At 37.4% G+C, this 15,000-nt stretch overlaps 2 protein-coding genes across 2 annotated transcripts in view; one reads left to right on the top strand and one right to left on the bottom strand.

Moving 5' to 3' along the window:
* dlt (codanin-1 like protein dlt) overlaps window positions 1-15,000 on the top strand; it is a 172,670-nt gene that overhangs the window by 18,390 nt on the left and 139,280 nt on the right. The gene's annotated exons all lie outside the window — the stretch shown is intronic.
* Window positions 4,791-15,000, bottom strand: part of LOC136826984 (uncharacterized) — a 94,239-nt gene continuing 84,029 nt past the window's right edge. Inside the window, 1 exon segment of the mRNA XM_067084613.1 lies at window positions 4,791-5,514. Within this exon segment, the coding sequence (XP_066940714.1) occupies window positions 4,933-5,514 (582 nt within the window). The 3' untranslated portion in view covers window positions 4,791-4,932.

Here is a 15,000-nt window from a genome sequence, read left to right as displayed (position 1 = left end):
CTCCTGACAACAGAGAAGGAATGGTTCTGTGTCCACTGACGCCTGTAATTGCGTACTGACCAGTGTTAAGAACATCTTTGTTATTCTCACGCGATTGAATACAGTATAACTACTTTTCAAGAGAGGAAAAAGTAGCGTAACCGTTCTCACATGGTGAACTAAAAGTTTAAGTATACCTTAGTTTAACCAGACCACTGAGCTGATTAACAGCTCTCCCAGGGCTGGCCTGAAGGATTAGACTTATTTTACGTGCTTAAGAACCAATTGGTTACCTAGCAACGGGACCTACAGCTTATTGAATCCGAACCACATTATACCGAGAAATGAATTTCTATCACCAGAAATAAATTCTAATTCTTCAAGAGACGGAGAAAGGCCCAGCACAACGCTAACCGAGAACGATATCGACCGGTCCAAAGAGGAACAACATGGTGAACTGCCAGCATTTCAGCAACCTGCACTAAATGTCTCTGAATCTTTTGCAAATATAAATTGTTCATGAACTGAAGTTAAATGGAAGTATTGCCACCTTTGAATACACAAACGCAAGAGCAACCCCTTTCATTCCTTTTACTGTACCTCCATTCATATTATCTTTCTTCCATCTTGCTATCCACCCTCTCCTAACAATTATTCCATAGTGCAACTGCGAGTTTCTCCTCCTGCTACACCTTTCAAATTTATTTCTGGTAATAGAAATTCCATAATGTGGTTCGGATTCTACCCCCGTGGCTAAGTAACCAATTGGTTCTTATCCACGTAAAATAAGTCCCTTTCCAGCCCGAGATGAATCACCTCAGTGGTCCCTAAGTGCTTAACCTTTGTCCTAAACTCTGTATTCCGTTCCACTCCACAAACGCTAAGAAAGCCATCCACCATACGAATGTGCTCCTAGTAAACTCATGCTAGATACTTTACTTTGGATTTCTATTCCAAGTCAGGCCAGTAATTATAAGTGATAAATTTAACGTCTTTCTATCGTAATTAATGATAACGAGGCGAACGTTTCTCCCTTGTGAATTAGTGTAGTGTCAAAGGAGAGAGAGTTGAACGTTACCGGAATAGGAAAGCCAAGTTACTTCATCAATTCAGTTCAAGATAAAAATAAAAAATCGTTCAACAGCGTCTTCCGAAGGTAAAGTGTACTGATTTACTTTTCTTTGTGTTTTGATTCATCGCTTCAGACACATCTGCAGGGGAATTTCTTGTTTTTTTTATATATATATATATTTATTGCTGTGTAAATGTTCTTTTACATAGGTATGTCTTTTAAGTAACCGTTTGTATTCCGAAGTAAGATAGGTAGCTGGCTTATGCATAGAAGGTAGTTTGATTTAAGTGTATCATAATAGCGAGCGAGTATATACTGTGTATATATATATATATATATATATATATATATATATATATATATATATATATATATATATATATATATACAGCATATATGAGTGATATGTCGCGTTCAAGTGACTATAATCTTGTATGTATTTATGTATACGTATATCTGGCTATCTATAATACACACACATATATGTATATATATATATATATATATATATATATATATATATATATATATATAGATATATGTATATGCATCCTGGCCAGGGCGGATGCATCCATCTATTTTCCTTTTGGCCTAAGATGTTTCCCAAGGTAAAGTGAATCCGATATTAAGGGGTAACTGGAGCCGAATATTTGAAAGTATGAAAAAGTCGCTTGTTTATTTGTGACAAAATTAGCATAGAAAGGTAACTTGTTGCAAATTTAACGTTTAACGTATGGACATGGATCGATTTAGAATATATATATATATATATATATATATATATATATATATATTTTTGGATATATATACCATATATATATATTTATATATATATATATATATATGTGTGTGTGTTTTGTGTGTGTGTGTGTGTGTGTATATACTTATGTATATATAAATGTTTTTTGGAATTAGGAGACCATAAGAATAAATTTTGCGCCAAATGTCATGTTATAGGTTTAGGGATCATTCACTTCCAGTTTTGTTTCAAAATGGCTGTGATACAGTAGTCATAAAGTCTTTTAACTTTTAGGTAAATAGCGATCCCTATGGCTTGGAATTTCTTTTTTTCTTTACTTGATAGTCATGAGTAGTATCCCTTTTAAAGCCAAAAGGAAAATGTAATTACACTAAGTATTCAGATATTAAATTTTGCGCCAAATGTCATGTTTAATTCGGCTTCCTTCAAGTTCGTTAGCCTCCTACCAAAGGATCACCCTTTAAACTTACCAGTTTTGTTTCCAAATGGCTGCACGTAACTCTAACAGTAGATATTTTTCTAATTACTAAAACCATTTCATTAGCTATGGGCTATGTAATTAACCGGCGGCGTGGAATATACATGGGACCTGAAGTGGTATGACTGAAAATGTATGTTTCATTCCCTGTGTGACTTTTAGTGTGTGTGTGTCACCCATGTTCTTGTTTACGTTTTATCAGAATTCGGAATTTCTCTCTGATGCACCATACAGCTTTGTTTTTGAGATGTATATATATTAAAATGGAAAAATATGTGTTAAGTGTGTGCATCGTTTAATTTGCATATAGACTGCATGGATGATATTTATTTATACATTTTCTCCAATGACTAATTACTGTGTTTCAGTATTCCAAGTTATAACTGGAATTACAGATGATATAAATTATATAAATTTTTATATATATCTATCTATATATGAATATATATATAGTTAGATGATATATATACCATATGCAGGAGGTCACATTACTATATATATTCCCTATGTTATTATATATATAAAGTTATATATTATATTTATATTTATATATAATATATATATAACAAAAATATATACTGTATATATATATATATATATATATATATATATATATATATATATATATATATAATATGTGTGTGTGTGTTTGTTTGTTTATATATTTGTATATATTTATAAATTGTATGTATATAAATATATATAATTTATATATTTATTTAATTATTCATTGGCCCATTTAGATTGAAATTTAACGAATTTCGACTGATAAACTTCAGCTTAGACATATTCTTCTTTAGTCCTTCCGAACCTGTCTGCGTCAAATCTTCAACCACAGAGATGTTAACACAGGAAGGTCACCCGTTTACAAAATTCTGAATATAAATATTTCATCTAAACTTTATTTTTTCTTTTAGCATATACATACAAGGGTGTGAAACAAAGATCTAAGTTCATAATAATAATAATAATAATAATAATAATAATAATAATAATAATAATAATAATAATAATAATAATAATAATAATGAAAAAGACTAACAATCATGTTACAGTTGATAATGGAAGAAAACTACATGTTGAGTGAATTCTGTTTCTGTTTTCTTTCTGTTATATGGAAGTTTTTACACAACGTGTAGGAAGTAAATGTGTTAAATGTGTCTATAACGGAAAGAAAATGGAAGCACAAATTTCATTAAATGGGCCTTTTTCTTCTGTTAACAATGATAATAATATAACCCCCTTTTTTGAAATAATACTAAAAATAATAATAGCCAGTGTGAAATAATAATAAAAATGATAATAGCCCCCAATATGAAATAATAATAATAATAATAATAATAATAATAATAATAATAATAATAATAATAATAATAATAGTAAAAGGGATATCAGCACGTATGATGATGAGGATGATGATAGTTACGATGACTGCGATGATTTAAATACAAATACATTTTACAGGATTAATTAACGATATCATTAACAATGTTAGTCGACCGTGGCTTCTGGTGCCCAATGCCCCTTGCCCCAATGCCCTGTCATTCACTTAAATTACATCAGGTATTAGTCTTTTTGGCTCTTGAAGTGACCTTTTTCTCTGGCAGGTGGTTTACAGGGTCATCTTAGGGCATGTCAGGTTACCCAGACTTTTCAGACAATGGGAGAGATTCCTTGACCTTGTCCATACGTCTTGAGGTCAAGGGCATGTTAGGGTATTTGGCCTCTTAGGTGTTTGGAGAGATCTTGATGCCTTGCTTAATGACCTCAGGGTCGTACTAGGTCGTGTCAGGGTACCAAGTCCTTTCTGGTTCTTGGAGATATTCTTCTCCGTTGCTCATGATCCCTTAGGTCATGCTAGGTCATGTTGGGATACTAAGTCCTCTCTGGGTCTTCGAGAGGTCCTGTGCCCTTGCTTATGACCCCTGGGGTCACTCTAGGTCGTGGTAAAGTGCCAAATCCTCTCTAGTACTTTGGGAGACTCTGCATCTTTGCTTATGACCCCTGAGGTCATTCTAGGTTGTGGTACTGTTCCAATTCCTCTCTGGCTCTTGGAGAGGTTCTGCGCCTTTGCTCATGACCCCTGAGGTCATTCTAGGTCTTGGAAAAGTTCCAAATTCTCTCTGGTTCTTGGAGAGGTTCTGCGCCTGTACTCATGACCCCTGAGGCCATTCTAGGTCGTGGCACTGTTCCAATTCCTCTCTGGTTCTTGGAGAGGTTCTGCGCCCTTTCTTAGGACCCCTGAGGTCATTCTAGGTGTCAAAGGTACCAAACCCTTTATGGTTCTTGGAGAGATTCTGAGCCTTTGCTAATGACCCTTGAGGTCATTCTAGGTCGTGGCAATGTGCCAATTCCTCTTTGGTTCTTGGAGATGTTCTGCGTCCTTGCTTATGACCCCTGAGGTCATTCTAGGTCGTGGAAAGGTGCCAAACTCTCTCTGGTTCTTGGAGAGATTCTGCGCCCTTGTTTATGACCCCTGAGGTCATTCTAGGTGCCAAAGGTACCACTCCACTCTGGTTCTTGGAGAGATTCTGCGCCCCTGCTTATGATCCTTGAGGTTGTCCTAGGTCGTTTCAGGGTATCAAAACATCTTTTGTTTCTTGGAGATATTCTGCACCCTTGCTCATGACCCGTGAGGTCATCCTAGGGCGTGTCAGGGCTGGCATCGGAGAGCATGCTACTTTTCGTCTTCTTAGGAGACAGTGACATGGGGCAGTCGTTAGGAAGCCCGGCGGGCGCCATCAGGTCACACCCCATCGGGGACGGAGGGGGCGCTGGTATCGCCGCCGAGGGCCCGGGCGGCGACGATCCCATGATGTTATTGACCTTCTTCAGGATGGGAGACGGTACACTCCGGCTCGCGTCATTGGAGGGGAGAAGGCTGCTGACGTCACGCAGAGAGGGCGGAGCGATCGGGGAGTCGTCGTGATGGGCGGTCGGCTCGCAGGAGGAGTCAGCGTGGTGCGCGGGCGTGGTTTCGAAAGATGGGCGGGGCAAGACTGGGGAGAAGGCCGAGGCCGATCCTGGCGCCAGGGCAGCAGTGAACTGATAGAGAGCCAGGGCCGAGGGCGGCAGGGGCCCGCCGCCTGAAGCAGACGAGGCCGAAGAGGACGATGGCACGGGAGAGGAATGCGTCCCTAGTGACGAGGGCGGGAGCAGGCCCTTGGCTCTCGCTTCTCGGTCGCGGCGCTCGCGAGCCCGGCGGTTTTGGAACCAGATTTTGACCTGAAAGACAACAGGGAAAGAAAATTAGCTCTTGTCTTCTGTATCCATTTGGAATTCAATGCTGCTTTCCAGCTATTTTCTTCATCATGAGTGACATAAGTAATAAATGGTATTTGTACATCGAGGGCATTTTCATTAGAATAACTACAATTACAATTGCTACTACTACTGTTGATTATAATAATACTTTTACTTTTATTATTATTATTATTATTATTATTATTATTATTATTATTATTATTATTATAAAACAAAAAAGTCCATTGCTTCGCTAATATAAGTTTTCAGAAGAAAAAACAGGTTGCAATAAAAATAAAAATAAATTAATAACATAACAAAGATAAAATATAAAAGGTTTAGTGTCAGTAATAATGCTAATACTACTACTGAAAATACTACAACTACTAATATTTTATAACAATAAAACAATTCTACTACTGTTGCTACAACGTTTGGTATTATCTGAAATTGTACAACTTTGACCACTGTCACTTGCACCAGACTGCAAAGACTTGTGTTAGGTTTTATGAGCGATTAGTATTTCAAGTTGTAAGGCCTTTTAACTCAGTCCTTGAGCGCATAAACACCCGTGATTGGTAAATTCCTTTTATCAGTCCCAGTGAAATAATGAATTCAAAAGATATCGACTGGATGCCATACTGCCCTAAAATGGAAAAGTGCAGTATCTGCAAAATTTTCGAAATAGAGGTATGCCACCTTTTGGACTCAGCGAAATACTAATACACAAGTTTCTGCAGTTTCAGAATGATACTTCAAAGCTTTATTTTGGGGTCCCGTCTTCAGTATCTGCAAAATCAGTATAGTAATGCAAGGGAAAACTGCAGTATCTACCATTTTTCTCAGTTTTGTATTTTTGCAGACACTGCAGTCTTCCACTTTAGGGCAGCATAGCTTTTCGTGAATCATGGTGCAAATGACTGAGTAAAGAGATACTGGAAAGGCCTAATGTATATAAGCAAAACAGAGGTAATGTGGGTAAAGTATGCACGAAAGAGTGAAACAACACTACTTGGAGAAGGATTAATGAAGTTGAATCTTTCCAGTATTTAGAACGACGACATCCAGTACAGGTTCTTTTGCGCTGGAATTTATGACAACCTAAAATGGACAAATCAAGCGGTGGGTAGGCTAGTTAAAATTTGGAAGTCAAATAGACTAAAATAGCATACGAAAGTATGGTTATTCAAAAATGTACTACAGTACGGTCTGTACTGATGTACGGACATTTAATCATTGTGACATTGAATCTATATCCAAGAAATTTTGTCGATTTGAGAATGAGCCTTTAAGAAGAATGATAGGAGTCAGATGGCAGGATAGAGTGAGAAATGATACCATGAGGGAAGTTACGGACGTTCCATATGCAGATGAGATAATGAATAAAGGGGATGTGGAGGTGGTTTGGACACGTCCGTCGAACCGCCTCTGGGGAGAAACAGTACTTGATAGTGTCGGTTTGTCTACTGTGGGCACCATACGTTGAAAGACCCGGACGTACTTTGATGAGAACTGTGAGAAAGTAGGCTGAAGTTGAGTGGATATTTGTGAAAGATAAAACACTGGAAAGACATGGGTGACGGAATTTCACTGATGCCCTTTGGATGAAAATGTTTTTTTCATTACCAAGCCTTGTATCGGACGAGTGCTAAATATAATGAAATCAGTAGCGGGAGAATTAGAAAATAATACATAAGCTATCTGGGTACTTTCGTCTCCTTTTCAGTGTAGAGATAAAATATCTCGCCTCTGACATTTGGTTTGATGGATTTTTAAAAAATTTCTTATGGATTTGCTGTAATTTTATGCATGATTATTTATTCATAGAGTACATTATAATGATACATATATTCATGCAAGGAAGATTCAAGGAAGTTAGGATATACAGGCTGTTCAAATATTCGTAGTTTTATTTAAACATTTATTCAAATATTTAAAGTTTTTCTTAAATCGATGCGTCTTGTATGTTGTTTATGTCTATGTAAAAAAAAAACACAAAATGACATGTATGAAGGAATCTTTCTAGAATTGATGTTAAGATTTCAGTTTCTTAATGTTTTGTGTGTGCCTCGGTTACTGTACAGATGTTATATTTGGAGGGCTCTTTGCACACCTGTTATTCAACTTTGTCGTAAAATATTAATTTGAATCTTTCATGGTTTTTTTTTGTTGTAGGACGAAGCCGACCATATGCCAGCATAAGTTCTTAGTCCTTGAACAGAAGGACGTAGGGTTTATCAGTAATTGGTCTTTTAACACTTGCTATAACTAGTTTCAAAGGCACGGTATTGAAGACATTTTGATATTTTGACCAAATGTGATAAAAAAAAAATTATCTATCACATTTCCTCTAATAATTGTTTCTCAGAATTTGGAACGCACTGATTACTTTCAGTGACCAGAAACGATAATGTAATCATCATCATCATCACTGCAATAATTTTTAGTATCATTAGTATTATCATCAAGTCTGTTGCCACATTTGTATCCCTTACCGCATCCACTCTTTGTTCAGCTCCTTAAAAAATGACATCATGATCACTGCAATCATTTTTATTATTAACATCAAGTCTATTGTTGCATCTGTATTCGTTGTTGCATCCACTCTGGTTATCTCCTGTTTATCTCGTTAAAAAGTGACGCCCCATCGGCTACCTGGAATCCAGGAGGAGATGCGTCATCGTAATTGCCCGCTGGTTATTTAAAAAAAAAAAAAGAAAGGAGATAGAGTAGACCAGTGCGTTTAAGAATGCGCATGACAATGGCTCTTCTTCCTCCGCTATGTCTCTCGAGAGGTCGCGTTCCCCTCCCGACAGCCTCTCGTGTAAGTCTTTCAACGAGCTTTCAACAAAGAGAAAGATCGCCCGAAGGAGCCCCTTTAAAAAAGAAAGTCTTCTTCAATGTAGATCTCCAGAGGCGATAAGCGCGTATTTAGCGTAGAAGATGGACGACATACCTGGCAAGCTCTCTCTCTCTCTCTCTCTCTCTCTCTCTCTCTCTCTCTCTCTTTGCTTTTGTGAATCTTTCTGCCTGGCCTCCATTGTCCGCCTCGAGAGCATTTGCCATTCTCTAATTGATTAATCCACTAATATCCCTTTAAGGACGTCTGCCCCTCCCCTCATCGCCCCCTCCCTCCACTGACCCATACTCATGAAGGCCATGATTGCTCGTAAGGTTGAAATTCTTATTTAAATTCTAGCCATCGTCGTCTTTAAAGGCATGACAGTCAGGCGAAGCGTGCTCATGGAAGGGATGCACACGTCTGTTTACGTATCGGTGGCTATGCAAATGTTGTTGTTGTTGGTGTTGTTTATCACTGTTGTTGTTCGTAGGGAATGAAATATATTGGCCATCGCTCTGTGGAAAGAACTGTTGTTGTTTAAGGCTGTTGTTGTTTGTGGGGACTGAAATGTATTGGTCACCGTTCTTTGGAAAGAATGGCTGGTCAATGCACGTCTTATATGTTCGTTACATAAGATCTGAGAGTGGACCTATTTACCCTTGCAAGATGGCCTAACTATCTACTTTTTCACATTACTCATTGCCTGCTTACTCTAAAGTCGTAGGCGGAATTGCCTGAGGCTTGGTTAGTTTAGGGCGGGTTAGGTTAGGTTGGGTTAGGTTTAGTAATCTATGGACATAGACCCCGCCCCAGGACCCTTAAGCCTCTTAGCTGTGTCGTAATATGTTGACCAACCTGGCTCCCTGGCTCACGGGATCCCTTGACAATTGATGCGCCTGCGCAGATAATACTGTAGGGTAAAAGCTATTTACCTCACACTTCACTTTAGAGGACTCTCTTTCACTTTTACAGACTTTGTAAACGGTAAATTGTCCAAAAAAAGGAATTCGTTTTGGCCAAATGAAAGTCTGGTGAAATTTTTTTAAGGGATTATTCCGGACTTTTAAAAAGGTCTGAATGGTTTTAAGATTTACTTATTTCTTTGATAAAACGAACATTTAAAGCGATCGTCGTTGGACCTTTTGTTAAAAATTCCTTATCACGTAAATGCACAAAGCACAAGGTGAAATTAAACGTGAAGAATTTAGCCATTTAGCTAGAAGTGTTGCATTTTGGATGGTATCTCAACACTTTGATCAGCAAGGATGCATTTTTCAGAATTCTCTCTCTCTCTCTCTCTCTCTCTCTCTCTCTCTCTCTCTCTCTCAGCAAATGTTTTTTCACAGTTTTACTCTGAAAGTTAGTTAACTGGGCAACGCCACATTGCAGGAATTTGCAACAGAATAATTTAACGTAGTTCCCGCATTCTGGCTTTTTACAGCGGACTCTGTTCAACGAATTTCTCGGTAGAATTTGAAACCTGGACTGATGATGTGCTTTGTGATTTTACAACGGACTAATTAGTCTTTCGTGTACATGCACATAAAACTGACTTCTTTTATATGATCGCTTCCGAATGTAGTGGCGATTATAAAATATATATTATATAATTATACATACACATACATACATAATATATATATATATATATATATATATATATATATATATATATATATATATATATATATATATATATATATATAATCTACTTGTCACGTTTTAACCAGATACATATTTAGTATTTATTAATCACAATACCCTCTTTTTAATATATATATATATATATATTATATATATATATATATATATATATATATATATATATATATATATATATATATATATACACACATATTATAGTAAAACGACCTGCATCTCCAATGCGTGTTGTTTTAATGTTTTTAAAATATTATATTTGAAATGTTAAAAGACTGCGCCATTTAGAGATCAGACTGGGCACAATGAACAAAAGCTTTTCATAGCAAGAAATGGAAAAGACGCAAACAAGGAAATACTTTAAACCAAATGAAGTGGAATACACACTTTCAGTCAATGATTTTTTTCTTTGAGTTTTTATTCGATAAATCATTTACAAAAAATTACCACAAATCTCGGACTACTTACATTTACATCTAGAATACATTGCTTTCAGTGTTACAAAAATTCTTTGTGAATGAGAATATCGGCTAATTTGTGATTTCTGAACGGCTTGAAGTTCACATTACGTTTATCGAAACCAACAGCTTACAATAAACGGTGTATTTAGGATGCTCTCCAGTTTGTTTTATTGCGTTACAGGCTTTGCGTCATCTGTAGGATGTAGGATTTTTCCACTTGACTTGAATCTAAATGGGTCTGGTTTGTGCTTTTGACGAAGCTGTCAAAATCCTTATCTCAAGTCCTGTTGAAGGAAAATTCGTCCCCAGATTGACGAACTTACATATAATCGGACTTTCGTATAAAGTTTCAACTTGTTTCACAACCGAATCTTATTCAGCCAGCGCGTTGCCTGATTTGCCTTTTTTAGTGTTTCGCTAAATTCCAGCCAGAGAGAACCCGCACTGCATATGTTCCTAAATATTTTAAATGGTCTTCCCTCCATCTAATAATGTTATTGGTCAAACTGTCCTCATTACCTCTGTATTTCTTAAATTTATTTTGAATCCCACCTCTTTAGCAAGCTTTGCCAATCTTGTGGTGTATTGCTAATTAAAACAGCGTCATCAGCGTATTCTGTGTATGCTAAGCTTCTATAGTGTTAATCCAGTGTAAATCTTCTCCTCTATTGCTAGCCACTTTTTAGTTTTCTGTGAAAGAAAACTATTGGGCCGGCTTTGTCTGTCCGTCTGCACTTTATTTTGTCTGCACTTTTTCTGTCCGCGCTCAGATGTTAAAAACTACTGAGGCTAGAGGCTGCAAATTGGTATGTTGATCATTCACCCTCCAATCATCAAACATACCAAATTACAGCCCTCTTGCTTCGGTAGTTTTAATTTTATTTAAGGTTATAGTTAGCCATACCCGTTTGCGTCTGGCAACGATATAGGATATGCCGCCACCGGGCCTTGGTTAAAGTTTCATGGGCAGCGGCTCATACAGCATTATACCGAGACCACCGAAAGACAGATCTATTTTCGGTGGCCTTGATTATACGCTGTAGCGGCTGTACAGAAAACTCGATTGCTCCGAAGAAACTTCGGCGCATTTTTTACTTGTTTTATTGTTATAAAATTCACGAAAAGATCAAACAGCAAACGTGACGTAACTTACCCTGTAGCACTTTACTTTTGTCCTGCAGATCACTCGGCAAGACCCATAAAAATATGCGTTTATGACCGTCATGGATAGTTTTAATTAGCTTCATACATTAAACAGGAAAGTCGTAGTGATGCTATTATAATTATTCAGGCGAACCCTATTCATATGGAACAAGCCCACCACAGGGGCCACTGACTTGAAATTCAAGCTTCCAAAGAATAAGGTCTTCATTAGGAAGTAAGAGTAGGTAGAGGGAACTACAGAAGGAAGAGATCTCATGCACTGGTAGACCTCTCACAAGGTGTTTTCGTATGTTCCATCCACTGCTGCGCAATTTCTCTTCGCAAATATTTAATCTGTGCAACTTCAGCCTTTTCGGAAGCCGGCTTGTTCATCTCTAAGCTTTCCAGCTTATTGAGAACAGTTATACAGTGTTCTCAGCACAACAGATGTAAGTACAATGCCTCTCTCTCTCTCTCTCATGTATATATATATATATGTTTGAATGTATATATATATATATATATATATATATATATATATATATGTGTTTGAATGTATGTATGTATGCACGTATGTATGTATGTATCGATGTATGTTAACCTACACAATTCTTCCTTTTTCAAGGGGGACCCCAGAAGGCGCAACCCTCCCAACTTTTTAATCAATTATTTTGGGATGGGGTAGCAAGCCCCATGCCATTTTTGTACGCTGGTTTCAATCCGCTACTTAAGTTCACTTCTGTAGGCCAACAGATTTCACAAATTTCAATTACAAATTTCAACAAAATATGCCCAAATTGTGCCAGCCCGATCAGGAACTGAACATGGGTGTTCTAGCTGGTCAGGTAAACATCCTGACCACAAGAGCGACTGTGAATATAAGGGAAATACATCATACAACTGTATGAGGCTCCTTTCAAACCCCTGCAACCAACCAACCTCGCCCCCCCACCCCCCGCCTCTCCAAATCCCCAAACCAACCCCACTCCCCGAAAATGGTTGAGAATTGATTTCAGTTGTTAATGTACCGGTAGTGAGTGAGATAGGGGACAGGGAACAGGGAATTACAGAGGAGTTGAGGGGGCTTAGAAGGGGCGCTCAGCCCCCCACCCCAATCCCTCGTCGTCTATCACTGCCACTTATGATTGGTTCACTTCCCATCAAGTGACCATCTCCCGTCCCTAAAGAAAAGATACATAAACTATTTACTCAATATGAGCTGCCTCTACGCCCGTGAGAGGGCGGGGGCAGGCGTCCAAGGGAATTCCGCCCTTACGGTTGGTTGCCGTAAGGACCTTATTGTTTGAGGGTCTCTCGCCAGGTGGGTCGTATTTAAGGGCATGGATGAGGAACGGATGATACTGAGGGATACCAATAGAGAGAGAGAGAGAGAGAGAGAGAGAGAGAGAGAGAGCTGGTGAAAACTGATTCAAGAATGACAGATGTAAGATATTTTAACTTTTTTTTTTACAATTGTTGAACAACTTATACATATTTGCTTCGTTTTAGTTCTGTATGTATAGCAATAGTGCTAATTATTTGCAGGGGTGATCATACGGTAATACTCTTTCCGCATACGTATGAGTTTATGGGAATTCTGTAGCATTTTGTACACACACATACATATATGTTTGTGTGTGTGTGCGTATATATATATATATATATATATATATATATATATATATATATATATATATATATATATATATATATATATATATATATATATATATATATATAAACATTCACGACAAATCGAACTCAAATTTAAAATTTCCATAATCAAAAATCTATTGGAAACTTGTCATGGCTGCCAAAATTAAATAGAAAAGAAAATTGGAGTTACGAGGTTTATGTATATTATTAATATTCATTCAGCGTCAGTAGCGCCGATAACGTGAAGAATATATATATATATATATATATATATATATATATATATATATATATATATATATATATATATATATATATATATATATATATATATATATATATATATATATATATATATATATATATATATTCAATAATAATTTTCACGTTATCGGCGCTGCTGATGTTGAACGAATATTACTAATACATGTGAATCATGTGACCTAAATTTTATTTTCGTATATTTAATTTTAGAAGTCATGAACGTCATATTTATTATTTTTCATAATTTCAAACTGAACTCGAGAAAGGAACATTGTGCATCACAAATACAGACCCGCGCCATTTTAAGTACAATAAATATCCACGAATTCTCGGCACTGGAGTTCACATTAACATTCATTGTTGTGCCCTTCATTAATCTCATTTGACTAAAAGGATCCAGAGAAACGAACAAAAGGCTCTAAGTAACATAAAGAGAGAGAGAGAGAGAGAGAGAGAGAGAGAGAGAGAGAGAGAGAGAGAGAGAGAGACAAAGTTCGTACGTTATCATCCGTTAAGCATCTTGAAGTGCAGCTGGGAGAGTGTGATGCGCAGATCCCCCGCCAGAGGGCCGGCCTGTGTTATGATACCTAAACAAGAGGTATGTTACAAATTACTGCCTCCCGTCCCTCGAAGAGAGGCTCCTCCCGCCGGCGCCGCCCACGGGAAAATGGAACCTACCGCGCCGTGCGCGAGAGCCGAAAAGGGAGAGTACAAAGGTGGGATAATGTGATGACATTGCCCATTTATGTGGAGTGGGGCTCAATCGGCTAAATGTCGCATCCGATCACACGGCCATCGCACATCAATGGCGGGAAAAGACAGGCCTGCCAACCGCCGAGTTAATCATCCCTGGGTTTCTCGACTCTCTTCCGATAGCGTGATTTCCCGCGGTGCGTTGGAAGAGACCCTCGACAAAAGAGTGTTGTTATTAATATTAGATTTGCTTTTATTCCAGCTGTTTGTTGAGCATGCATTCCGTAGACTCCGAACTCGCTGTTAAAATGACCATCAGAGAGCTACCACATGGCTTTTGCATAAAGTGTTTTAAAGTTAATTTTAATAACAGTCACTGATGTAACTTTTAAATGCACAGTTTACTCTTCAACATACTATGTACATCTACATTTGTCTTGTTTATTCTTACAAACATAACTATGTTTAATGTTCCTTAAAAAGCGTGGTTTCAAACAACGTATGATTAATACCAACGCCAAAACTGAATAGGCACGTTGAACGCAAACATTACTCAAACGCGCAAGCAAGTAGGCTATAGCCTATTGCATACGCTCAATAATATACACCGGTTTGTGTATGTGTGTGTGTTTTTTTTATATCTGGGTTCCAAATTAGTTGTCTAATCAATATCAGGTAACTTTTTTTTTTACATCTAAAAAATGAGACTAAAAAATAGCCATGGGAACACAGAGAGCTTTTGTCTACGGA

This window comes from Macrobrachium rosenbergii, chromosome 41, assembly GCF_040412425.1.
Source record: "Macrobrachium rosenbergii isolate ZJJX-2024 chromosome 41, ASM4041242v1, whole genome shotgun sequence".
Classification (NCBI taxonomy): domain Eukaryota; kingdom Metazoa; phylum Arthropoda; class Malacostraca; order Decapoda; family Palaemonidae; genus Macrobrachium; species Macrobrachium rosenbergii.
The sequence above is the reverse complement of the archived record's forward strand: the minus strand, read 5'-3'. Positions and strand labels throughout refer to the sequence as shown.